Source organism: Pezoporus flaviventris, unplaced genomic scaffold (genome assembly GCF_033815535.1).
Source record: "Pezoporus flaviventris isolate CSIRO_AGI_PZ_B2104156 unplaced genomic scaffold, CSIRO_AGI_Pfla_v1 ptg000002l, whole genome shotgun sequence".
Classification (NCBI taxonomy): Eukaryota; Metazoa; Chordata; class Aves; order Psittaciformes; family Psittacidae; genus Pezoporus; species Pezoporus flaviventris.
In genome coordinates this window covers 82,879,841-82,906,070 of record NW_026892550.1, presented here as the reverse complement: position 1 = coordinate 82,906,070, position 26,230 = coordinate 82,879,841, and the positions used below count along the sequence as shown (strand labels likewise).

General features: G+C 39.5%; 1 protein-coding gene across 5 annotated transcripts in view; it reads left to right on the top strand.

Moving 5' to 3' along the window:
* The window catches only part of ADIPOR2 (adiponectin receptor 2), a 44,811-nt gene that overhangs the window by 8,063 nt on the left and 10,518 nt on the right, over positions 1–26,230 (top strand). For 4 of the 5 annotated variants that reach the window (XM_061444756.1, XM_061444751.1, XM_061444753.1 and 1 more), the window contains exon 2: positions 14,306–14,541. In XM_061444756.1, coding sequence (XP_061300740.1) covers positions 14,374–14,541 — 168 coding nt within the window. In that variant the 5' untranslated portion in view covers positions 14,306–14,373. Of the gene's footprint in view, positions 1–7,066; positions 7,244–14,305; positions 14,542–26,230 lie in introns of those variants that run through there. The other variant, XM_061444755.1, reaches the window with a different exon arrangement.

Here is a 26,230-nt window from a genome sequence, read left to right as displayed (position 1 = left end):
CCTGCAAGACTTACGTGATTGTTTTGTGCAGTCTAAGGTCATCCTTGCAAAGGTATTGTTCCACATTTCTGTCGTTTTAGCTGTGTAATATATACAATAGTTCTTGTAGTACCACCTGAAATCTTACTACCTTTTGAGAGGCTTTGGAGCTTACAACTCCCTTAAAACTCGGTGCTCCCTTCCTGGAGATCCTGTTGTGAGGGAGCAGAATATTTGAACACTTTCTCGTTTCAAGCCAAAGGGACTCCTGAATTGGGTGATATTCTAAGTAATGTCTTTGTAATCAATGAACAGTCTGTAAGGATGTTGTTTGTTACAGCATTCAAAGTCACAGGTAACAGTGGTGGTATTTGGGGTTAACCAAAGCATAGCTGCATAATTCCTATTGTAGAGTGACATTTAGTCATGCTAATGATGGAGTATATGAGAATTACTGGCACTTAAAATTAATCACTAGGCAGACATAAAAAGGAAAGGTGTAGAATGTATGCATTACTGCTGCTTGCATTGGAGACTGCTGCTTCAGGGGATGTGACAGGTAATAGACCTGTATCAGCATATTGTGTTCAACGTGATCCAGTTGCTAACAAACTTGCAAGATGTATATGCCAAACTTGCTTCTCTTCAGTGATTGTCCAACTGTCCTTATTCATCTTTGAACTTCTGATTCTATTGTGCTGAAAATCTTGGGTCATTTGGTAAGTTGTCTAAAGAATTGGTTATATTAGGAGGCATGTGGTCTGTTTGTGAAAACCAGTTCTGCTTTCTGTTGAAAATACTGATTAAGAAAGATGTACAATTGGGAGGCTTTAAACTGTTTGGTATATGACTTTGTATAGAAATGTTACCAGCACTTATTGTATATAATCTAATACTTGTAATGTTGGAGCCTGTTTTTCAGTCTTGTGTACTACTTGCAGTATGGGTGAAGTCGGTTGTATAACTTTGCCAACCTTTCGCTCTCTGCAGGAGTACAGTGAATGTCAGTTTGAAGCTGGCATGTGAGTGCTCTATGCTTCACAACTCCAGTGACACAAGATACCAAGATAAACTCTGCCTTCATGTAGTGAAACTTTTAGGCTTTAACAACATGCCATGAAGTGAAGCAGAGAAAATGGAAATGGATTACAGGAAAAGGCTTCTGCATTCCTTGCTGTTTTCATGCTGTAATATTTATGTTGTAGAGGATCTCTCCCAGGCTCTGATTTCAAACTCCCAGGAGGACCAAAAGCAACATTGTATATGGTTTGACAAAAGTCCTTTCTGACTAACTTTAAGTGACCTGAGGCAGATTAACATGTGGATTAATGTATTTGGCAGTAATAAATCAGTTTTAAGAAGTACAGAAGCAGAGATTTGTTTGGCAGAGAGTTTGAATAAAATATGGTACCTGGAGTTACATTGAATATTTTATGGAGAATTATGTCGCTGAGATGGTTAAAAATTTCCCTGTTTTCCTTGGTTTTGTGCTGATGCATCTTTATACAACTTAGCTGTAACTATGTGGAGTTTTAGTTAAATTGTAGTTATCTTGGTGAGTGAGCCTAAAAAAAATCAAAGGATTCTAATTTAAATGGAATGCATGCATTTTGTCATCCACTTTAAATGTTTAATAGCTGCTGTATAGTACTCCAAGGATTCCTAACTCCCCACCCCTATCTGCATAAATTTATTACCTAGTTTTAAACTAACCTGGATGTTGATTTCACATCCTTGTATGAATGTTGGACTTCAACCTTCCCGTGCTTGAATACAAATATCAAAAGTCCATGACAAGCTTGATGTGGGAGATCTGTGCTTCCTCGTAGGTGGCACAGCTGTTTGTCAGAGAGCAGTAACGAATTGGAGACTAGCAATACTGGGTGTTTTGGGGAAATGTATTTTAGTGGTGAAGGTAAGTGCTGTGTGTTACTCCACAGGGAACATGCTAGATCTGTTTGGTTTGTTGTTTTAAGTTGTATTTCTCAGGACTGAGGCTAACAAGAAACTTGTATGTTTCTGAAATGAGGTGACAATGAAACAGGCTTGGTTTCCAGATTGGAATTGATAGTTCAGGTGAGTACAAACCTGCATGAGAGTACAAACCAGTCAGAGGCAGGACTTGAATTACTCTTTTCCGCTTCAGGAGGGAAACTGTGATAGTGTGTCTGGTAGGTTTGTTGTGTTTGTTTGGGAGGGGTGGCGTACGTTTTCTTTTTTTCTTAAGCCTTTTCTCTTGGTGTTCTGACTTTGGCTGTGGAAATCAATGACATCAGATTGCTGTGTGACAGTTTATTCGTGGAACAAAGCAAAATCGTGGTTAACAGATCTTACCTGATCTGTATGTAAGAATCAAAACTGGGACACACTGGGTGTTTTGATTTTTCTTGAGTCTCTGGAAACAGGCGAGTCATTCCATTGAAATTTGGAATTCCAGAATAGCTGTAACATAAACCAGGCTGGGTCAAACTAGAAATCTCTGGCTCAGGATCCTATATTTGTTGTGGAGCTGCTGCTTAAGCTTCTTCCCCGTGAGACTCTCTGACCACCCTCTTGCATGCAGTCCAAGTATGCTGAATAATATCCACCCAGAATGCCTCCAAGCTATGAAACATCTTTATGTTGTTGTGCTCCATTTGCTTAGTTTTCTTGCCCTTTGTTTCTCACCCATTTGCAAAGTGACAAGACCTCCTGCCTGAAGCAGAGGGACCAGGAAGCTCTGAGCTAGCTAGCGCTCAACAGGTTTTGTGTTTCACTGGGGATAAGTTGATGGGTAGTGTGAGAGTTGTGCTGCAACCTGGCACATTTGGCAGATACACATCAGGATCTCTATCATGTGGCTAATCATGCATGAAGTGAACTGCAACCCAAACCCATAGCACATCTTACTGAGGCTTTGAGTGTGCTTTGTCCCTAACTTTTCTATTTATACCCTTTGAGCCTGAAGCCTGGCCAAGTTGCAGGACCACCCACCGGTCCTAGCCAAGCTGGCTGTTCAGGGGAGAAGGAAGAAACCTGGCAAATGAGATTCTGGAAGTTGCAGAGTTTTTCTGTTCCTTTGTCGTTTTATGTGGATCGCTGGCCAGAGCATCTCTGAATAGTGTCTGCTGGCTTCTTGACTGCCTTTGGGGAGTTATTTGGGTTGTTAGAGTGCTTTGCCTGGTGTCTCTGGGAACTTTTATATTTCAGCCCTCATCCTTTCTTCTGTGGGGTTTTTAATTTTGTCTCATAGTCATTTGACTTCTTTCCTGTTTTGTTTTCATTCATTAGGCTTCTTGGTGTCCTTCCTCAGAGAGGACTAAGATTTTGGTAAGGATGCCCATCCCCTAAGGAAGAAGATAGCTTCTAAGCATAAGTATGCAAGCAATATATGACAGACATGCATTGGTATTTAGGAGCTTATAGAGCTAGAGGTGGCTTCGTGTTCTTAACACCCCTTGTTGGATTTATCCTGTGCATTTGTCCAGTTTCCGTGTGAATCCTCATCCTGTGGCAAGAAGTTCCAAGCTTTACCAGTTTCCTGTGTCACAACTTATTTTTGTGTTTGTATTTTGTGTTGCTATCTGCTGATTCCGTGGCCTTACCTTGGTTGACAGGCAGTGCTTGGTATTTTCACTTTTCCTGTTGTTTTGTATGGTGCTGCAGACGCAAAGATTGGGAAACCCTGTGCTCTGTTGAAATCTTATTGCAATCTTGAGTGGTCAGCTCTGGTTATAAATAAAACTTGTTTGTGCTATTGCAAAGCAAATAATTTCTCAATTTAGCAAATATGTATAATGTGATGTAAAACTTGTGAACTATTAACTAGCTGGTACTACTAACATGGTAAAAATAGATACCAGACTTTGTATTTCATAAATGCAAGGCATTTGTCACTTTGTACTCTTGTTTCTTCAGCTACAGCTGCTTGCTTGCCTACATAGGTCAGGGCTTGCCTGGTTATCTGGACAGGTCAGTTGTCCTTCAGGACTTCTCCTCTCCTTCACTTTTTTCTAACATAATAAATTTGCTACACTGATTATTAATTTGTTAGGACTTCCAAATCTGTCAGTGTCTGCTTTTTTCATGCATGTCACAACTGTGCTGCCAGTACTGGAAGAACCTTTCATAATAGTATACCTGGGGATATTACAAGTGGATAAGGCACTGTTTATGCTCTGTTTCTATCTGACCCTTGTATAGAGTTATCAGCTAGGTTTCCAAGTACATCTTTGGCATACAGATTAGTGGTTGAGCTCCTATATGTAGCACTCAGTCTCAACCAAGAAGCTTGGCCTGTGTTTTTTCAGTACTGATGATAGCTGTCAGACTGTGCACATGAGATGAATCTGAAGAGATGTTGCCTCTCAAGTCACAGTGACGGACATCCTAGTTAGTCTGTGCATCAAAATTACGCTAGCATATTTTTCTTACAGAGAAAAGACACAAGAAGGAGATCCCTTATTTGCTAACTCCATTGACAGTAGGTGTTGTTTCAGCATAAGGTATCTTTTCTTTTTTACAAAATAATTTATCTGAATAGTAAAAACTTGTATTCACAGCCCTTACAGATGCAGCTGGGCTAGGGTAAGGGTATTTGAGAACTAGAACAAATAGTTTGCTGACCCAGTTTTTGCTCTCAGCTAATGTTCCTCTGTCTGGGCCCTTGTTCAGGAAATCAAACCAAATTCCTACCCCCTACCCTTCTTATTCTTTAGAGTGTGGATACTTATCAACTTGCCCATATTTCCTTCCTGTTCTTAGGGTTCCTTAAAGAAATTGAGTGTCTTCTGTAATGTCTACAACTCCTTCCTGCAAACAGAACGTGCAGTGACTGCTTAGCTCACTGTTTCTCTGTGTTTACTTATTCATACATACACGTATGAAAGACCCTTTGATACGAAACATCATTGTCCAGGTCACCCTGGCATGAAGAATTCCCTCTGGAGAAGGAATGTGTTACAAGTTCAGACTGCCCACTTAGTTGCTTTCCCTGGAACTGTTTAAGATATTGCTATTATACTGTAATTTTCCTGTAATGTTTTAAAGACTAACATGACTAAATACAAAATGGGAGAAGGACTGAAGGACTCCATCCAAGTTGTCGCATTTTTGTTTATGGGCAAAGAGGAAGCTTCCCTTGCATGTTTCTGGGTGTTGCAAACCTCCTTATGATTCCAGGTTCCTGAGCAGAGCTGTGTAAAGGATCCTGGAGGCGTCCTCTCTTTTCTGCCATCTTGTGCCTTGTGGTGACCTGTATAGGTCTGAAGATAGCCAGCAGTGCTTTGTTGTCATATGTAGCCATTGTACTTAGTGCAAGTGCTTCACACAATAGTCTTGTGTTTTCTTTTATGAATTTTATAATTATGGTAAATACTGTATTCTGTCTATGATAAAGGTGACCTGGATGTCTAACTCCAACTTTTTCTGCTTTATGTGAGATTATGGTTTTATTCCTGTATTGTAAGTTCAGGTTAGATATAAGGAAGAAGTTCTTTACTGTGAGGGTGGTGAGGCACTGGAATGGGTTGCCCAAGGAAGTGGTAAATGCTCCATCTCTGGCAGTATTCAAGGCCAGGCTGGACAGAGCCTTGGGCAACATCGTCTAGTGTGAGGTGACCCTGCTCGTGGCAGGGGGGTTGGAACTGGATGGTCTTAAGGTCCTTTCCAACCCTAAGTGTTATTCTATGATTTTTATAAATATTGTAAATATTGTCTGTTTCCTTTGAAGACTTTTTTGCTTAGTCTGCTGTTGTCAATATCTCTTATGTTGTGAGTTATCCAAATAGTTTGACATAACAAAATAATCTTTGTTTTCCTTTAATGGTGTTGTTATTCATCCAGTGTTACAGCCAGTACCTCATCTAACCAAACAAGCAGTGTAGCTCTGGGTGGATTGGAATTACATGCTTCAAAGCAAGGACAGTATATTTTTCACTGAAAGTATGTAGATGTGAAGGACTTGTTATTGCCACAGCTTATTTACAGCATTTTTTTAGGGTTTGGGGTTGGAAGAGACAAAGATTCTTCCCTCCCTCACAGTGGCCATCTGAATAAGTCAATAAGTGATATTAAGTCATGGAAAATACCAAATATGTATATTCCCAAAATGCTTCCTGGTTACATGAAAATTAACTTGTAGCATGTTTATGGTCTTAAACTGTTTCAAACTTAAAATTTACACTAGCATAGCTACTGATTAGACTGCAGGCTGCAGCTATACTAGCAAAAACCTCCGCAGGGAACACAGTTATACTAGCAAAAAGTGTTATGCCAAGATGTTCAAACAAAAACCAGCAAAATATCTTTGCACATGTCTTGGTTTAGGTCCTGTATGTAGCTAATAAAGCCCTACTTAAAGGGCTTGCATGTAGATGGGTAATAAGTTTGGCTCTTCAGTAACATTAGAGTATCACAAGTAGGCCATGAGTGTTTTCCCATACCTCATTAGTTACAGTACAGTAGATGTAAAAGATAAACTCTGCATCAGTGATGTATTCTGATATGAGTGTTCTTGGTCTTTTCTCAGAATTTGAGATTATTTCAAACAATATTACCAGGAAAGAAATCTTTATCTGAAAGAGTAGCATTAAATGGTAGAGGAGACTAAAAGTTCACTTCAGCTTATTTCTTAACTGTCAATGATTATGCCTTGGAAAACAAATTATTCTCTGGCTATTGCGTTAAGGAAGTGAAGATATGTAGTTAATACGTAGCTTCACCTGGTCTTATCTAGAGCTTCAGCCATTTGACTAAATCTCTTTCTGGCTGACATAGGTTGGGTGCAGTCTAGTTACAGTAGATCTGCCTCTCCTGCTTAAGTTTTGGTTAAGAAAGAATCTGAAAAAGATGTTGCACTGCTTTTTGGATCTTAGACTGACATGATGCTGTGGGTGTCAATGTTATTCCTACAATGTTCTTATAATACTTTTGCTACAGAAAAATAGCAGATTTTTAGAGCTGTCTGACTTGCGGCAAAACAACATTATGGTTTGTGAGGAGAGGAATATATGCTGTTTTCAACTGAAGAAATGCTGTTGTTGAGCATAAGGAGTAAGTTTTCTTTGTCCTTATTTTTTACATATACAGGAATGCAAACATTTTATAGACCAAACCTTTCAGCCACAAAATAAAACACTGATGAGCAAGCTCACAGCCTCGTGAGTAAAGCTTATCAGCAAAACTAAAGAGCAGATACTTCCAAAAACTGGAAAGAGTGTGATGGTCAGCTTTCTGCAGTCAAGCTTCTGAGATCCCAACCGCTGTATTAAAATCGGTAATCTTGGTGAGGTTTTTGGTTTGCTATGCTAGGTAATAATCAGCCAGTCAACATGTCATAATAAAGGCCATGGTATGTGACAATTAAAGGCTTGAGCCAAGAAATAACTGTCAGTCCTTAATAGGTTAGGAAAATACTGCCCATAAAATACAGAGAGAATCAAAATTTTTAGGTGTGTGGTCATGCCCTTTCTGTCACGTTGTCTCTGATAGTGAATTGAGCCATGAGAAGTGGGACTGTTTGAAGCCCACCCAGGGACAAGTGGGGCTGCCCTGTCTTGGTGCCAACCAGCCCTTGAATCTGCGCAGTGATGGCGCCTAAATGAAGAGATGTCCAAGCAAGCCAATAAGAAGCACTGAAGGCAATTGTCTTAGTGCTTTCCTGCTTTAAGTTTGCAGCCTGAAATGTGCGTATTCCTCTTTGATTTTAAAAGCAGGGTGGTAGCATTGTTTTGTACTGCTGCTCCGGTCCTTGAAGCATTTTCTTGAGTTGTGAAAGATCTCAGTTCAGTTTCTAGGAAGGTTCAAACTTATGCTTCCTCAGAAGAGAGTGTTGCACCTGCCAGGGCAGAGGAATGTTTGCTTTCTTCATTGCTGCTGTTGATTTTGGTGCCATTTACGTTCTCATGCAATAATATCCTCTGTGTAGAGGAGTTAAATGGATACAACTTCAGTTTAGTAGTCTAGCTCTGGATTTTAGTGCCTGCTCCAGAGACTTTGGTTTCCTCATCTTTACCCAGCAGTTCTGTGAAGTGGATGTCCTTGAGGCAGTAGTTAAAAGGAGGTGTAAGTTTTCACTGAAGGGGAAAGTAACGTCTCACTTCAGTCTTTCAGTTTTAGACAGTCTGTGATCCGAAGTGTTACTAACAAAAAACAAGTGCATCTTTTTGTTGTTGGCAACCATGAAGTAAGTTGGTATGAGTTAGTAACATGCCATAGAAATAAAATCATAAATGGGCACAACGATGGAACGTTTCTCATTTGGAGAAACTAAGCCATTTAATGAAAATGAATCAAAAGCAAGCTTTCCAGGTCTGGGCTGTGGATTCTTATGGAATGTGGTGTGAAAAGAACTTGAACTTCTGTTCCTCTTTTTACTGCTTTTGAGACAATTCTCTTGGTTTTGTTTATTGAAGTGTAACACTGTTTTACAGCAGTCATCCAGTCTGTAACAACTGGGCGTTGTGTGCTGGGGGTGGGCCAACCTCTGATGTAAAACTTAACCCAGTTACAAAACTGGGGTCCAATTTGCAGTACAAATTGGACAAATGTTGTAACAATGCAATGGGATCCTCTGAAATGGAAGCATTACGTTAATGTAGGCAGGCTGCTGTCTTGTTCCCTTTCTTTGGATCCTGATGTATCAGAACGTGCTTGATTGTTTGACTCTGCAGCCTGCTGTGATATAGCTTAGGCTGAAGTGTTCAGTGACAGTTTACAAGTTGCAAAGACAGCTTTTTGGCCACTGACCCTCTGCGGGAGCCTAATCTTTGTTTTGTAGATGTCTCTTTATCTAGGGAAATTACATCTAAGAGAAGAGGCGCTGGATTGCTTCCTCATTGTTCCTCATTGTTAAAGATGACCTCCAAAGAATTTTTACAGCCCAATTCATACTTTTCCTTTAGGGTACTTTGAGAAAGCAAGGTTTTTAGTGATTTCCCCCCCCCCCCTTCATACATGCCCTTGTTTGCTTTGTTTTTGACACTGGTTTTGGAGAGTATTTGGAATATTGCTGTGGGTGTTTAACTCTTTAATTGAAAAAGACAGCTCAATTACTGAAGGACTCAGTGTGTGTGAGTATAAAAATTCCTTATTTAAAGTTACACTATCAGATCTTTCAATACTACTGTTAACTTTTTAGCTCTAGCTTTCTAATGTAGGGACAACTCTCACGCCTACTTAAATATAAAACCTACTTAAAATGTATGGATTTTTTATCTCTTCTGCTTTGCTCTATGCATAATGAAAAAAGCAGCCAAGCAGTGGGTACCCCATGTAGTTAATAAGTGACCCAGCTAGGCTACCTGTATGGGTTACATGCAACAGCAGTCTTAACTCATGTGACATAGTGTTTGCTGTCTGACTTCTTCCTCTTTTCCTTACCCAAACTGTATATGCCTGCCTTGAAACAGTGCCGGTGCTTGCCTGATTTCCTTGGTAAATGGACCAGCTGTCACATAGGCAGAAAGTCAAAGATGACTGCTCCCCCAAGCCCCAAAGCATGAAACCCAACACCTTGCCAACAGCTCACTGATGATGAACAAAATTGAGCAGCAGTACTGATGCTAGGGAGTAAGGGAACCAGATGGGTGATAGGATGATGCCAGTGTCACCTGAGAATAATTTAAGGTTTTGTGTGATGTTACTGAATACTGTTGGTGGGGGGGGACTATCTTTGACCCAACCTCCATACCAGGAGACAGAACTAGAAACACAATGTGCCAAGAAAGCTATGTTTTTGTTTAGCATACCTTATTTCAGATGAGATAGCCAGAATTAAGTATTTTATAGGCAAGAAGTTCTCTTCCGTCACCCCATGTAAGGTGTGTTCTTACCACAGTCTGGTCATGGGTAGCTCATGTTGCGCTTTGCCACTTGCACCTGTGCTAGCAGTTCTTGAAATGGAGTTTTGCCTGGTTTGTTACTAATGCCTAGTCTAAACAACTTTGGATTTGGTAAAGTTACTCAGCATAAGTAGTTTACTGCTCAGTTAGCTTTGATGTTCTGCTGGCATGGATATAGCTAACTAGCTAGTGATGCGGTTGTAGCTGTGATGATATATGGACACAAGGCAAGTTTATAGATTGAGATAGTATCTCTTACAATAATTTTCAAACAGTCAAACCCTTTGTTAAATATTAATGAATGTTCTGAGAAATGATGTAGCCTGAAATTGTCATGATGACTTTTTGTTCTTTTGATAACTAAGCTTTCTTAGGAGAATGAGCTATCTTATGAAAATTTGTCCAATGTATAGACATGGCTTGTGCTAGTTTAATGGGTGCTTTAAAGAGGATTAGAAAGGAAGGAGCATACAGTGGATGCCATTGCCTTAGTGACCAGGAAAGTTTCTATCAAAAAGGCTGTTGAGTAAGTGAGAGGGGAATGGAAGGGGATACAGTTTTCATTCTTCTTCCAAATACCAGCTACAGATAGAATACAGTACCTCTGAAGGGATCTTTCTTGTGCTGCTTAAAGGAGGAATATTCTGAGAAGAGTTGAATGCTGGAGAGATTGCTTTCCTTAAGGGTAGTGGGAGGTAGTTTGACTGTCCAGGACGCTGTTTTATCCTAAAAAGGGAACAAAAGATTTCTTAAATTTAACTGCAAACACCACCATTAGTGTGGTTTCTTTCTTTTGCTGCTGTGTGGCTTAGATGGAAAACTAGCCCTTGTGTCAGGTAAATTCTGGGAGGTTAGAAGGGTTGTATCACTTATCCTGGGGAATAACCAGGAAGATCATACAAGGAATAGTAGCATCATCTTGTGGTGCTTAACTTTGTGTGACTACTCTTTCCTTGTCATCTTGAGGAGTGAAGCAGTGTCCTAAATATGCTGTACTTGTAGATGCTGACTCTTCTGATGTTGCACAATTGCGGTGAAGTGCTGAAGTAGTACTGCCTTCTGATTCTCTTTTCAGAAAGGTTACAAGTGACTGTCTACAGCCTGAAACTGGTACTCACTCTCCTCACTGTGGGGTTGACTTCTGAACTGGGATGGAGTGAGCACCTGGGGGTGATAACTGCTTAGGCTGTTACAGGTTCTGTGGTGGCAACAGCCTATTAAGTCAACTAATGGAGTGCTACATTTTGTATTTATAGGCTATGTTTAGAACTATGATAGCATTAAATTGGCAACTCCTTTCTAAAAGCTGACTTAGCCTTTAGATGGTTTTTGTATTTAAAAAACAAACAAACCGAACTCTGTAGAAGCTTTTCCCAGCTGATTTAAAACATGGCAGGAACTTGCTGATTGATCTAGATGCTGATATTATGCTTAGTATATATGCAATCAGTAAGTAGATTTTCAGTTGTACATGCCAGCTTCCTCTTTAAATGAAATCTAGTCTTAATGAAAGCTTTTAGTGTGTTGCATGCTACAAAAAAAGTTAAATGACTTATATGTGACATTTATAATCTCAGCGAAACACAAAACAATGTCTTCCAAGACCTCAAGTGTCTGTAGCTTTCCATTTTCTAGTTTTTGTTTTCATAAGCTGCCTAGTCTTAGAGACAGAACACCTGTTTGCTGCATTTCAACCATTGTGGCTCCCTATTCTCTTAGGAAAAGGTCATCCTATAGCAGTTTTCTATTGGCAACTCCATGTTGCAGTCAGGCATGTGTCTTTGGCTTTTGTGGTACATTTTTACCTTTTTTTAAAAGGACTAAAATCCAGTAGTGAGGCTTCTGGACTATGTTTTGGCTTGCTTACCTTTACGTGCTCAGTAAGGGCAAGCATATTTAGGCCTAAAAGGATCCTTCATGAAGGACAACGTGAAAACATCTTAGTTCATTGAGCAATTCCACTATGATTTCAAGAAATGACAACTTCTATTTCTTCAGAGCTGTAGAGTTCAGCTACTGCTGAATGCACATCTATCTCACTCACTGGAGGTGAAATGCATCTTTTATGTTTAACCTTAGTGATTGCTTGGCAGTGAGTATGGTGAAATGAATCTTCAAGGCCTGATTTTAGTGCCTGTCTCTTGGCACTCTTGTATTAGAAGAGCTTTTCACAAGTATCTTGGCTAAATGTGGTTAAGCCTGTTGTGTTGGTTGTTACATTGGCTCCTGCTGTGTCATAGAGGTAATGTAAGGACATTCTGTTAGGCAATATAGCAGATAATGCAGCACACAATGGCAATTCTATTGCTTAAAGCTGGTAGAAAGAAAAACTAGTAAAACTTGCTGGTTAAATGTCTAATGCAAAATGAGCAATCTGTGAAACTAACTATTGCTGTTTCAACTAACTACCTGTTTGAAACGTTGTGTGGAATAGCAGATAGGGGTGTGTAACTTGTTTACAAACAGCTACTCTGATTACGTGCATCTTTTTATTTCAGCCATAGCTTCAGATTGGTACAATGTAGTGTATTGAAATTAGACTCTTAGAAGTTGCCTTTTAAATTAAACATTCAGCTCCATTTCAAACTGCAGTTCTTATTGCATAGTTTTCTTTCCTCCCTAGATCAGTTTTGCCAAATGGCACTGAGATGATGTCTTCGTGCTTCTCACATAAAAATAGAATTGGCTGCTTGAAATATGGCAAAAACAGTCAAGATTTCAGTTGTTCTATGGCTTTCTAAATATTTGTTCTTGGTCCTAAAATCTACTTGCTCAACTTCTTCATTTGGCTTCCTGTGTAATGTTGTTAAACCTTGGCTTGATTCTCATGGGGTGGTAGTCCTGTGGCACTTGTGTTTATCAAGTAAACAGCTGTGGCCATTTTAGATGTTACTTCCCAGATGGAGGTTACTGACCCTGTAGTGAAGTTAGCAGGAAGGTGTGCATACCATCTGTTTGGCTGTCATATTGTAAACTTACCTTCTTGGGTGATTAAAGCAGTGTGCCATACTGAACTCGGACAGCTGAGGCATCATTTGTTCTGCAAAGTCTGTTACCTGCTCATTAGCAGCTCTCTCCTATGGGGATTGCCAGGCAGTTGAGGGGATATAATCTTACAAACTGCTGCAGCAAAATTAAGTTTAGCACATTTGTCAGAGCTGAGAATCATCTCACAGTTATATGTAAATGAGATTAGTCCCTGAAAGGAACGTTATTTGTTGGCTTTTTTGAGGTGACATTTTATTACTAGACTGCCAATCTCAATCCCCCATCTTATATTTTTTTAATTTGCTTTCCTACATTATGACAAGGTTCAACATCTTTCATTGGGCACTAAAATTCCAATCTAATCATGCTCCCTGGCAAGTTAAAACTTGTTAGATGAGTTATCTTAATGTTACGTGTTAGTCACATCCAACTGCTTAGATGCTACAGTAATAAGACATGAAGTGATCAGGACAAAGTGAATAGGTTCTCATTCAGAGTGATTCCGAAGCCTCAGCTGAATGCTAATTCATTCTAATAGTTTCTGGCACTCTGACTGCAGAGTGCTCTGCCTGTTGTGCCTCCCAAGGCTACCAGTGTCAAACAGGTATCTCTCAGCTGATTAGCAAGGTGACCGCCCCATAGTGGTCTACAAAATGAGTAGGTAACCAATAATATTGTTGGATGAGGGCTCAGGTTAACAGGTAATAAGGTAATTTTCTGCAAATTTAATTAAACTTTAGAATCTTGAGTTAAATTTACCCCACATCCTTAATGTCATAAGCATAAAATAGTTTTCTGAGTAGAAAGCATAGGCTATGGTTTTTTATCATTTTCTGATTGCTGTGATGAAATGAATGGTGTTTAAATCTGTCTGGTCTAATTCCTTATCCAAGTAAGTGTAGACCCATTTCTACCAGCAATTTTGAACGTGTTCATTTAAGCAACAGAAACATAATCACTGTGTGTACTATTACTCTCATTGCAGTCTGTCTGAAGTTGGTTGTTGCTTGAGCTCTGCTTGCTTGCTATTATCTGAGCAGCTGTACTAGTACTTAGTGTTCTAGTTTTGTTGAAACTTAACCCACATGGTTGAGCTTGTATATGAGCTTCATACCCACAGGAAGTTTATAGTTATAACATGCCTGTTATAAGTAGTTAATTTTTACATGGTATCAGCAGCCAAGTGTTCACAAGCTTGTAAAAATAAAAATAATTTACAAAAACACTGTGCTTTTGTGATTTTATTTTTTTTTTTTACTGTTTTGTGGAGCTCACTTTCTGTTATCTAAGTTGTGTTTAACTTGTGTTAGCTTATGAAAGTATTATTGATCACAAGATAGGAATGTACTGTCCAGCAGTTTAGAAGTATGTATCACTGATTCCGTGCAAGTTTGTGCACATACAAAAGCAGATATCCTAGGTGTTCGGGAGTTTTTAAAAGCTTGCTTTTCTTTCAGCCAATTCTTACACTCTTCTTTTAAACTTCAGTTCAGTTATACAGACTGTTTGTCTTTCAGAGCCAGTACATAAACAGTCAAACTGAACCAAGAGGAAAGAGAATATTTGAGAAGGCTCCCAGCATCTCATGAATGAACTAACGGAACTCGATAATGCTGGTTCTCCAGAGCCAGGTCTACGGCTCAGAAAAGGACACATGTCTGGCACTGCAGCAGCAGAAGCAGCCTTTGAAGAGGACAGGTCCGAGCAGAGGCTGCTTTTAGAGGAGCCGCCACTGCCTTCTGACGAGGAAAATGTAAGTTATATGATTATCTGTTAGGCTTGCTAGGAAACATGAGTTTTGACATAAGTGCTTCAATGCTTGAAATAAGTTCCAGAAATGTCAACTGTGAGCCTACAAACTCTTTATGCCTGCTAAATAATTGTATTAAAACCAGGAAGATGCCAAAAATACTCGGTTAGATGTGTATGAACTTGGGTGAAAAGACTGGGCATAAATGCGAGTTTACGCTTTATATTAACCAGCTTTGTTTTTTTTTTTTATTCCTTCCTCAAAGGAAAGGGACTCACACTGGTTTGTTCTCTGCCGAGACATTGCTCGTATCAAGACATTTTTGTTCTGTAACCTTCAATTAATAAGAAGCGAAAGGAGAATGTAATCTGAACCTTGGCTATCATTTTGAAGATTAGGACAGAAACATCTGTTAGCAAGCATTCTTGTTGGAAGAATGGCCATTCTGGATTAGACCAAACAAACATCCAAAGTACATGATATCTTATCTCGGACAGTAGCCAGTAACGCTCATAAGGATGAGTACAGGGATGGGGAAGTATGTTGTGTTACTTCCCAAGGACACTCTCCCAGCCTGTAGTAACTGGTGGCTCACAGATATTCTGAGCTGGTGGCAGTGCGTTTGGATTTTTGGTGCATGAGCCTTTGTAAATTCTAACAGCCACAGCAACGCCCATGGTAAGGCGTTCCACAGTTTAATTAGGTGTTACACAAGGGTAGTGGCCAGGAATTGGACAAAAGTACCTTCTGGTTAGAGAGTTTCAGAACCGTGATTAATGCTTCTCCCAGGTTATATACAGGTGGTTATCAGCACAGTAAAGTGGAAGAGGCATTCATCCTAAACTCACTATTAAAATTTACCATGACTTAATGATTTTAGTGTATCAGCTTAGTTACAGAAACTGTATGGTTTTATCCAGCAGCAAAAACATGCTGATGCTTCTTAACGTAGCCTTCTATGCAAAAGAATTGGGTTGTTGCTTTAACTGCATTTGCCAGAGATTCTGGGCTTGTGCATGGACCACTGTCGTGGTTCAGCTGACACAACCTTTATTAGACTGTCTTAACTTGATGAGTTTGAGCCCTATGGAATTCACTTTCAAGTGTCCTTTTAATGGAATCAGAACAGGTATTTGTGGCTAATAAGCCAAGCCAGCGCACTCTGTATGCTGCTGTAACTTCTGTAGGACATTTCTCAATATCATGATAACAGGAAATACCCAGTATTCCTATTTGCACTGTGTGAAAGGTTGTAAAATATGTATATAAAGTGCGAAGTCTTAGCACACAGCAGAATTTGCTAAGGTTGGAAAGAAGAAAAGTTGAGTTTTACTAGCAGATATTTTGAACATATATGTTTATCTGACAATGTGTTTGGGATCATCTTTTTTGAAGGTTACTTTCATTCTTGTCTCTGACTTTCCTGATTGAATAATGAGAGTTACCTGTTGCCTGCAAGTGGAATAACCCAAAGTAAAAGCCCATAATGACTGATCTGTAAATTTCTCTATGCATTTGCTTAGCTAGATAGAAATTATGTGGATGAATCAGTGTGTTTAATTTTAGAAATGTGGAACTAAAATGGTTAAAGTACTCTCATTCTGTCTTCTTTTCAGGCATTCTTGGGATTTGTTAGCCTATTGGGGTTTCTTTGCTTTCATCCTTTCAACAAAAGTCTGCTTCTTTCGTTTTGGCTCACTACAAATATTTAGCTTTCCTGTACTTGTCTTCTCTCTTTCCCAGTTTGCTGTATGTTGCCACAGAATTTTATTTTTTTTTTTTTGCCATTTGGGCCTTGCTGTTCTGCCTTATATGGCCTTCTGCTTTTTTTACTTTCAGCATAAACTCCTATTCCTTCCTCTGTGGTTTCTTATTTTTAACGCTGTCATATCTTTAAATTTTTGTTTTCTTCTTAAGAGTTCGTTCCAAAACACTCTGCTGTTGAAAGTACCAAGATTAGCTTGCCAAATGGCCATTATTAGGTGAAATACTGCAGCATTCTAAATAATCTGTAAGAAACACTGCGCAATGTATCATCCTTTGTTTTGTATAAGCCTCAGTGCAGCTGTTACTCCAGTGCCAGCTAGAATTTACTTTTTTCTCTACTGTACATTCCGGCCAAGTGCAACTGCCTGAGTACACATAACTTATTATTAAAAAGCATGGTTTTCCTTTGGTTTTAAAGAGGCTCTTGTTTAGATCACAGTAATACAAAGTCATTGTTCTTCTGTGGATGGCAATAGTACTTGGGCATACAAGGACTTGAGTGGTGCCCATTGCATTAGTATTCCAGTGGCTAAATATAACCACTTTGAAGCTGATGATAGCAGTTGGGGGATTTCCATGCTGGAGAAGGAAAGGGGATGAGAGCTATATAGTGTCTTGGTGATAGAACAACCACGGTCATTTAATATGCTTTCAAATGCTTCTACTTAGGACAAGCTAAACATACTGACTTTCTTGAATATCATAATATAGATGTATTCTAATAGTTATTATACTTCCCCAAAATTTACTGGGCCTAATGCTGAGGTATTAGTGTGAAAATGTGTATATCCTGTGGTAATACAACATTGTTTACTTTTCCTTCTGCTTTCCTATTTATATCATTGCAGCTCCTTTATATAAAATCTGCTCCAAACTCTCCTATATAAGATTCCTTTCATTCTGCCTACTTGTATGTGCACTTTTTCGTTCACTCATAGGAGGAAGCAGTCTGAGCAATTAAGGGGTACTAGCTGCTTTTGATGAATTAATAGTCTTTTCTAAGGAGTTGTGTGCAAGCATGTCATTGTATTCAGAATAATTTTCCATCTTCCAACAGCTTGCACTGTATATTGTCCGTTTCTGATTTTGATGGGCCAAAATATTGGTCCTCTGTAGAAATAAAACATCTTAATGGAAAAAAAAAAGAGGTGGTATTAAGAAATCAAAATTAGTCCTAGAAGTGTGGTTTTGTTTAGATTTTGTTTTTCTGAGGGTTTAGTCTCTGGCACCAGTAAACTATTTGGGTGGTTGCATAGCTGTGATCTAAAAATTACATGAAAGATCCTACTCTCTGTAAATTGTGTTATTCACTAAATACATGTGGCAAAGGTTTATTAGCTGTATGGAGCATGGTTATCCATAATAATAATAAAATAGCTGCATCCTTCTGCCAGTGCTCTTGATCTGTCAGTTATATAATGATGCTTATGAGAAGATATGGATCATTTAAAATCAATACCCTTTTACCCCTGAACCTTAGTCTATATTTTGACCCATAACTGTGTTCTCTCCTGGAGTGTATGTTCATAGATTATCCCCTCTTCCAAGTATCTGTTCTAAAGCATAGACACACATCTTGCTATCTTGTTTGAACATGCAGTTAGCGTAGCAGCAAATGAGTGGTGTACTTCTGTGCGTTTGAGAATTAGTGGCCATTTATCTGAATGTTTCAGATTTGGTGGTGAGAAAAGAATCGGGCAAGCTGCGTAATTCATCTTGTTCTTCAGCAATTTAAACTGTTTTTTCTTGCTCTAGTTTACTTGTGCTGTGCATATGCTGATAAAGCATTTTTTCAGCAGGTGCTTCCCTTCTGTAGCATGCTGGATTGCATTGGTTTGCTTTGAGACAGCATCCTTTCTCCTGTCCTAGATTTTGTGTTTTAACTGCCTTTAATTCCAGCAGTGATGGTTCCTAGAGAAATCTCTGTTACTGTGGCTTTATTAAGCTTACACAATCAAATGCTTGTTACTTCTTATAACCTGGTGAATGGGCTCTTTATGCAGCCCTAAAATTTGTGCTTGACTTTTTCCTTTTATATTTTAACCTGTCAGTGACAGGAGGTAAACCAAAGAACCATTTTATTTGCCTTTACTCCAATCATCAGGGTTTTGTGTTCCTGAATGATGAGTTCTTTCATGCAGTCGAGCTGCCTTGTGTAGTTGTCCTGTGTAGCACCAAAATGTGCCATGAAGTGGAGACCTGTTGCTGTAAAGAGTTTGATAATCTACAGGAAGTGTTTGGGGAGGAGGTGTGCCTAGCTCTCAAGCTATCTGAGTAGGCAGAAGAAAATTGGGCACATATTAATCTGGATTGCTTCTCAGGAAGCATGGGTTTTGACTTCAAGTGGAATTTACTTGACCTCTGACAAATTTCATGATATACCTGCATGTAGCTACAAGAGCATAAATACTGAAGTCACTTGAAGGAGGGAGGTGGAAGGATGTTAACATTTTCAGTCCAAAAGAAAAGTTCTAGATTAATTGAAGGTGACCAAATAACTCTAGGCTTTTAGCTTGGCTCTTACTGAGAGCCTTTTCTGTCGCAGAAATGTGTATGTATTATCTAGAGAAAGAGGGTTTGGTACTGACAGAAAGGGTGCATGTAGAGTCTTAGCTATTCAAGAGGGGGAAGTGTTGGTACTCTGCTGAGTTTGCTGCCTGCCAGCTGGTTTTGTAACCGTTGCTTGCTGTGCTGCTTGTTGAAAACTAGGAGGGGGAGGGAGTGGTTTTGTTTATAATTCACTGGCACAACAGTTTCCCTGGACAAGGGTTAGATTCCACAATTTTTGCTTTTGTTCTCCTGGAGAATCGTATCTGTCTGATGTGGGCAGCAGTGGGGGACATGACGCCTTTCACAGTGATAGAAAATAGTGCTGTACTTGTGGGTTAACTTGCATCTTTCTCCAACTGTTTTATTTTATACCGATTGACTCTGTTCTTGTTAACTTCAGCAGCACACTTTCAGCCTCTCTCTGGTTAAGTTTTTAACAGAGCTTCTTTTTTTTTTTTAATACAAGCCCAGTGTGCTTGTTTTCTTTTACTGCTGTCAGGATCCAACAATGACAGAGGAGCATAAAATGGCACATGAGAATCTTCTGTAGTAGAAGCCATTTCTGCAGGGTTTCCCTTAAAGTGTACTGAGGAGCACATGTGAGCATTTGAGGTCTTTGGTCCTTGTCAAGTACCGGGCATTGACAGAAAATCGGTAGTTGCTACTGCTTAGAGATTCAACAAACCCTTTTCATCTGAAGCTATTTAATGAGGCAGCTAGTTCTAATAAGGATGTATTAGCAAGGTTGCTGAGGCCAAAAAATGACTTTGTCCCAGGACTATTTGCTAAACGAGTGTTAAATGTTAGTGCTTGTTTTTAATGAGTGCCAGCAAGCAATCACCCATGACCAGTTGTATAAAGCTGTTTCCAAGTGCTATATTAAATTGAGTGTAGCTTTTATAAGAAGGTGACCTACAAAGGAAAAATACCAAACTACAGGAACCCTCAAGTACTTAAGATTTTGGCCAATAAGCTGAAAGGGTCTTTGGCACAGTGCTAATGAAAGACTCTTTTTGGTACCGTGACAGCAAAAACAGCTTTGCACACCCTGCTTAGAGGGTGAATATAGTTAGCCTGTTGGAAACTGGTGAGTGTGTGTCTGTGTTTACAAGTCTGTCAGATTAAGAGAGAATGTAAACTCTAAATGACAAAGCTGTTATTTTAGAATAACTTGGTGTGTGCAGAGGTTGGGGGATGTCACGGGAAGTTTTCAGGTGCTGTGCTTTTCCAGTTTATTACTTACAATCCAAAGAACATAAGCTGATGAAATACCAAAAAATGTGCAATGGGATTTTAGGAGGAATGGCGTGGCAAGGCATTGCCTATTGCTGCTTTCCTGTTACGAAAGACCAGTTGATAAAAGGTCAATTGACAGAATGGGCACAAAGGAGTTGCTGAAAAAAAGCAATATGTCTAGCTGGAAGGGATGTTACAGGACTGCGCTAAGAAAAAAATAGCATTTTATAACATACTGTTGAACATAATCTTGTCCATTATGCTGAGTACTTTTCGAGTTACTGAATCTGGCATGCTCCCTCGAGAAACATTAAATGACTTGAATGCTGTGTTAAACACTATTAATCATTCATCTGATGAGGTCAAGGTAAACAACAGCAAAACCTCCAAAGTTAAGACTTTGTGACGTAAGTTACAAAGGGGGTTAGCAGTGGTATTGTAAATGCAGCAACATGTGTTTTATGACTTGTATTTTAAGAGAATTGTATATAAGTAGTAAGTCGTATAATATGCCATGACTCAGTGTTAATCAAGACATTTCCTTTTTCTGAACTATCCTGCCTGTGTTACAGTGATGTGTTCTTACCAAGGCAGAGTTCTATCAGGACACAGATCAAGAAGAGAGTGGGCGAACATCTATCAGCAGATGAAGGAAGCAGCAGGAACATTAGAACAGATTCAGACTGCATCGCGCTTTGGAAATCGCTGTGATGGTAGCTTAGGGACACCGGTGACGTCTTGATGGTGAATCGGCATCACAAACAGTTGAGCTTTGAGACATGGGACTTTAAGTCAGAATTTAATACTACATAGGTATGTGCATCGTCAGTTTAGCCCTCAAGTAACAGAGTGATGACTCTGTCCAAAAAGGAGCCCTAACACAGATGAGTTCTACTCTTTCTGGGGTTGAGCAGACTTGTATTGCAGCTACTAGTGTTACTGGTTAACATGCACTTCTGGTTCTGCATCAAATACCAGTTTCACTGCAACCAGTGAAACTTGTCAAATTTCTGGAGGTGTCATGCTGAAAGCTGCCGAAAGTTTTGAGAATGCAGCAGCCTATTGAAGCAATCACTAGTTTAACTTTTCTTAGTGCATGCCTAGCTCCATTCCTAGGTTCCTTTCTCAGGAACACTACAAAAACAAGGACTGGAGGTCATTTGGCATCCAACTGATATGTGTCGAAAAGAAACTTGGTCTTGCACATGATCTGCAGACAGTATTTTGTAGTGAGTATCAATAAAATGAGATCTGATGCTCCCTTTTCCCTGTTGCACTAGCCTGAGCTCCTTAAGTCCCTTATCTTAACCAACTTTATTATGTGTTGGAAAGGTTACCTAGCAAAAATGTGGGCAATTAGTGTCAGATTAGTATTGGATCAGCTAATCAACCTAAGGATCAGAGGGGTGCCAGAAGCAGTGCAAAGCAAGACGGGGTGAGGAAGAAAAGGACCACTTTTAACAGAGAAAGCTTCTTGGATGGCTTCATTCAAATCTGATTTATGCTTCAGTTTGCATACTCTAATGAGTACAGATTTTATAGCAAAATCGCAGTCTCAAGTGTTGAACGGAAGCTTGCAATGTCACATGTGCAAGTAGTAGGCATGTGCCTGCTCTCAAACTTTCTACAGACCTTAAGAAGTTACACTTCTACCACTTGAAGTCCAGAGAACACAACTCTCTAGAAACCCTTTTACCACTTTTGAGGATCTTTCTTCCACCATTATGACTTGACTTCTCACAGGCATTAATAAATGATGTGTCTGTCAACAGGTTTGAGAGTGATAGTATAAAAACTGTTAATCTATGTGAGAAGGATAAGCTGTAGACAGGAGAAGTATAAGAAGATAAGAAGACAAGAGACAAGATAACAGAACAAGATAAGAGAAGTACCACATTTACTAGAGCAGGTTTTACTGCAGCTTTCTCTAACAGTCTTTGGCGATGTGATCTGACTTTTTTTTGGACCACATTCAGGCAACAAATTCTTGTACTAAATGTAAACTTTTTTTTTTAAAACTTCTGTGACATTAAAAGGTGAGATTTTAATTTTAAAATAAACTTAATAATGTGCACTGTGCAGCTGAGCTCTCGTGTTTCTTGCTCTTGTTCACTTTGGTGCTCTAAGTCTTGGTTTTAGAATTAAACCTTTTCTGTCCCTACCAAAACACACTCTGAAATTCTTGTTTAGAAGATGATCTGTCCCTGGAAGCGTGTTGCCTGGAACTCTGTACAAAGTGGCATAATTAAGTCTGATTTCTACCTCTTTACCTTCTTGTCTGTTACTGTTATCACAAAATAATCTGGAAAGCTCCCAAAATAAAGTGAATATGGATAAAGCAGTAAGACTGTTTTTCTTTCAGCCATTGTAATTTGTCCTTCAGGTTTAGTTTACTTTGTGGTATCATTATTCAACTCGGGTTGCATTTATATCTCTGTTGTATAATGTCCATCTCACTAGGTATGTGGACTATGTTGGTAGCTTTAAAGTTCTATGAATTTGCACAGGATAGGATTAAAATTGGAAAGACTGTTTTGCATTTCCATAGAATTAAGTGTCCAGAACCTCTGGAATGTAAGTATACAGGAGGCCTGATTTCGGATTTGTATGAAAGACTGATTCTGTGCATTGTGGCATATGTGCAGCAGAGGAATGACAATTTATGATTGCAACAAGTTTGCTTATTGCAAGTGAATGGGGGCTTTTATTGAAAGATAATCCAAAAATGCTGAAGAATTCACAGAATTATTTAGTCAAAATTTAAAAGAGGTTGAGTAAATTAGATGATGTAAAAGAACATCTGAAACATTAGCAGAGTGAAAATCCTTTTGGCCGGTGATCTAGAAAGTACAATGGCAAAATTATTCTGGAAGCTCTGCATTCAGGATATACCATACCTCATTAAAAGTGGGAGTATCAGAGTTTTGTTCTGGGCTCTCATTTCTTGTACAGTCTTAGGCAAGTAAGATTATTTACCCAATGTGTTCTCCATTTTAAAATGTGTTTCTGTGGGCAGAACTTCAAAATAGTTGAAAACGGGCCTAAAGCATACATTTGCTTATGTTATGTTCTATAATTACTCTTGAATTTCTGATAAGATCAGCCAAAGAAGAGTGAAATGGGACTCCTAAAATACAAAGGAGCTTGTCACAGTGGAAATTTTACAACAGTGTGCCTCCTGAACAGGAAAGTGGTATTTTTCCCTTTAGTCAGTTTGAAGAATCGAAGGTCAGTAGACTCCTTCAGATTTCCACATGAAAACCAGCATTGGTGTTGCGTTTAGCTCCAGCTATAGATTTCCAGCTTTTAAAAAGCACAGTTTAGTGTTGTTCCTAAAGGGATGTTTCAGGAAGGAGTCGAGAGAGGACAGACATTCCAGAACCTCATTTTGCCTCCTTAGCAAGAAAAGGACTAAGAAGCTGAGCTTCAGGTTTTTTTTCCTTGAATGCTAATTTTGCAGCTTAATGGCAGGAAGGAGATAGTAAAATAAATGCCATTTTCTGGCAGTAATCTGGACTCAGTGTGTGATACAAATTCTTTTTATCACTAAAAGAAGCTTGGTAATGATTTGTTTGTAGGCACATTGCCAAAATGCAAAGACTTTCGGGCTAGTTCATAAATAGCTGTGCTCTTCGAGCTTTGCAGTCTGTTCAAATTTAAACCTTCCCATCATTCTAGAAATGGGAGTATGTGGAGAGGGGGAAATGAACATTTTTCTGGCTTTGAGTCACTGGGCAGACTGCAGTGAATACTGGCTTTGATTCTGTAAGGGACTTTTTTCCTTCAGTCCACCCAGTTTCATAAAGTGAGGATTACTAACTTGTTCACCACATTCCAGCTGGTCAGTGTGTGGTGCTGAGAGAAGGAATTCTCGGATAGCTAGAAGACATAGCAGTGCTTTTTGTTTTAGGTACATTGGAACTTAAACACTGACCTTGCTTTTCTGTAAGGTGAGTTCCTGGAACTTAGGATTTCTTTGGTTTGCAAGATTGCAGACTATCATGAGCATCTTATCCAGACCCCTATGGCAGGAGGCTTGGGCTATGTGATCTTTCAAGGTCCCTTCCAACCCAAACTGTTATATATTTCTGTGGCCTTTATTTAATTATTTATAATTTACTATTGAAAATGGAGACTCTTAACCAGGCAGATCCATTAGTACAAAAAAAAAAAAAACAAACAGTAAAATTGACAATGTGGAAAAATAATGGCAGTGAATGTTTTTTTTTGAGTCAGAGTGAAACCAAATTTGTTATTAATATGCTTTCTGGTCCAGCAGGACATTTGCCTATTTTAGAAGGATATTAAACCTATTTACATCTCAGTGTTGTCTGATGCTTTTTTTTTTGATGGAATTGATGGGATAATCTAGGCAATAAGAGTGCATTTAATACTTACATTGCTGTAAGATCTGGCTAGCACTGATCAATATTTGTATCAGTTGTCTGATATAAAATATGAAATCCTTTCCCAGACTTGCTCAGGGTGGGTGTTGATTGTAATAATAAATGGAGGCAAGTAGACAGATTGCCTGTCCCTCCCCTATGAGGTACAGATTATGTACAAAGATTCATTTAGTCAATCAGGTTGTCCTAGGGTGGACAAATGTGAGGTCATGACGTGTGAAGGATGTTTACTGTATACTAAATAGCAAAGATCTGCATTCTGGGTAAGCAGAGGGGTCCTCTTCAAAAGATGATGCTTTCAGTGGCTACTGCACAACTTGGGTACAAAAGCAAGTATTAGCATGTTGTTTGTCTCTCTCAAAACCCCAAACTATTGAAGCATCTAGATAGCTTACTGTAGGCTGGAAGAAGTTTTATTTATCAAAAAATTAAAGCTTTAAGCAGCTTGTTGAGTTAAATTGCTGATGAAAACAGATAATAAGGCCTTACTCTAAAGAGAGAGCTGTAACATTGGACAAATGCGCAGCCACATCTGGTCTCTGACTCAAAGTTCAGGGTACTTACCTGAACATTACTGATAGTATTTAATAGATGAAGTATGTGAGGTTATATACTGAATTCTCTGGCACCTGTGTTGGAGCAATCCCAGGCACAGCTACAGGTTGGGCAGAGAAAAGATTCAGAGCAGCCCTGCAGAGAAGGACTTGGGGGTGTTGGTTGATGAGAAAATGAGCATGAGCCGGCTTCAGTGTGCGCTTGCAGCCCAGAAAGCCAACCGTATCCTGGGCTGCATCAAAAGGAGTGTGACCAGCAGGTCGAAGGAGGTGATCCTGCCCCTCTACTCTGCTCTTGTGAGACCTCACCTGGAGTATTGTGTGCAGTTCTGGTGTCCTCAACATAAAAAGGACATGGAACTGTTGGAACAAGTCCAGAGGAGGGCCATGAGGATGATCAGGGGACTGGAGCACCTCCCATGTGAAGATAGGCTGAGGAAGTTGGGGCTGTTCAGCCTGGAGAAGAGAAGGCTGCGTGGAGACCTCATAGCAGCCTTCCAGTATCTGAAGGGGCCCCTACAGGGATGCTGGGGAGGGACTCTTCATTAGGGATTGTAGTGACAGGACAAGGGGTAACGAGTTAAAACAGAGGAAGTTTAGACTGGATATAAGGAGGAAATTCTTTCCTGTTAGGGTGGTGAGGCACTGGAATGGGTTGCCCAGGGAAGCTGTGAATGCTCCATCCCTGGCAGTGTTCAAGGCCAGGTTGGACATGGTTTAATATGAGGTGTCCCTGCCCATGGCAGGGGGGTTGGAACTAGATGATCCTTTCCAACCCTAATTATTCTATGATTCTCTGGTACTTCAGATGGCATTACTGGTAAATAATCTTGATTTTTAAAGTTGTAAACCTTTATGTGGGACTTGGAGGGTGAAAAATTGTGACATATAATATGGAGGAGCACAGTCTCTGACAGCATGCAGGGCTTTCTTGGCTTGGTCACAAGGTGCTGTGTGTAGCAGCTTTCTGCCTCAATCCCAGAGAGTACAAAAGGCTCATTCTCTCTTTTCTAGCTTTCTCAAACTTGTTTACCTTGGAAGCTGAAGGAGTCTCTGGTGGACCATAAGCATTGTAGTAAGCAAACATTTGTGTCTTGTCACACACACCAATATTTTTGATATTAATATGTAGATAATGTGGTAACTCAGCATAGGGTAGAAAACTACCAAACCTCATTC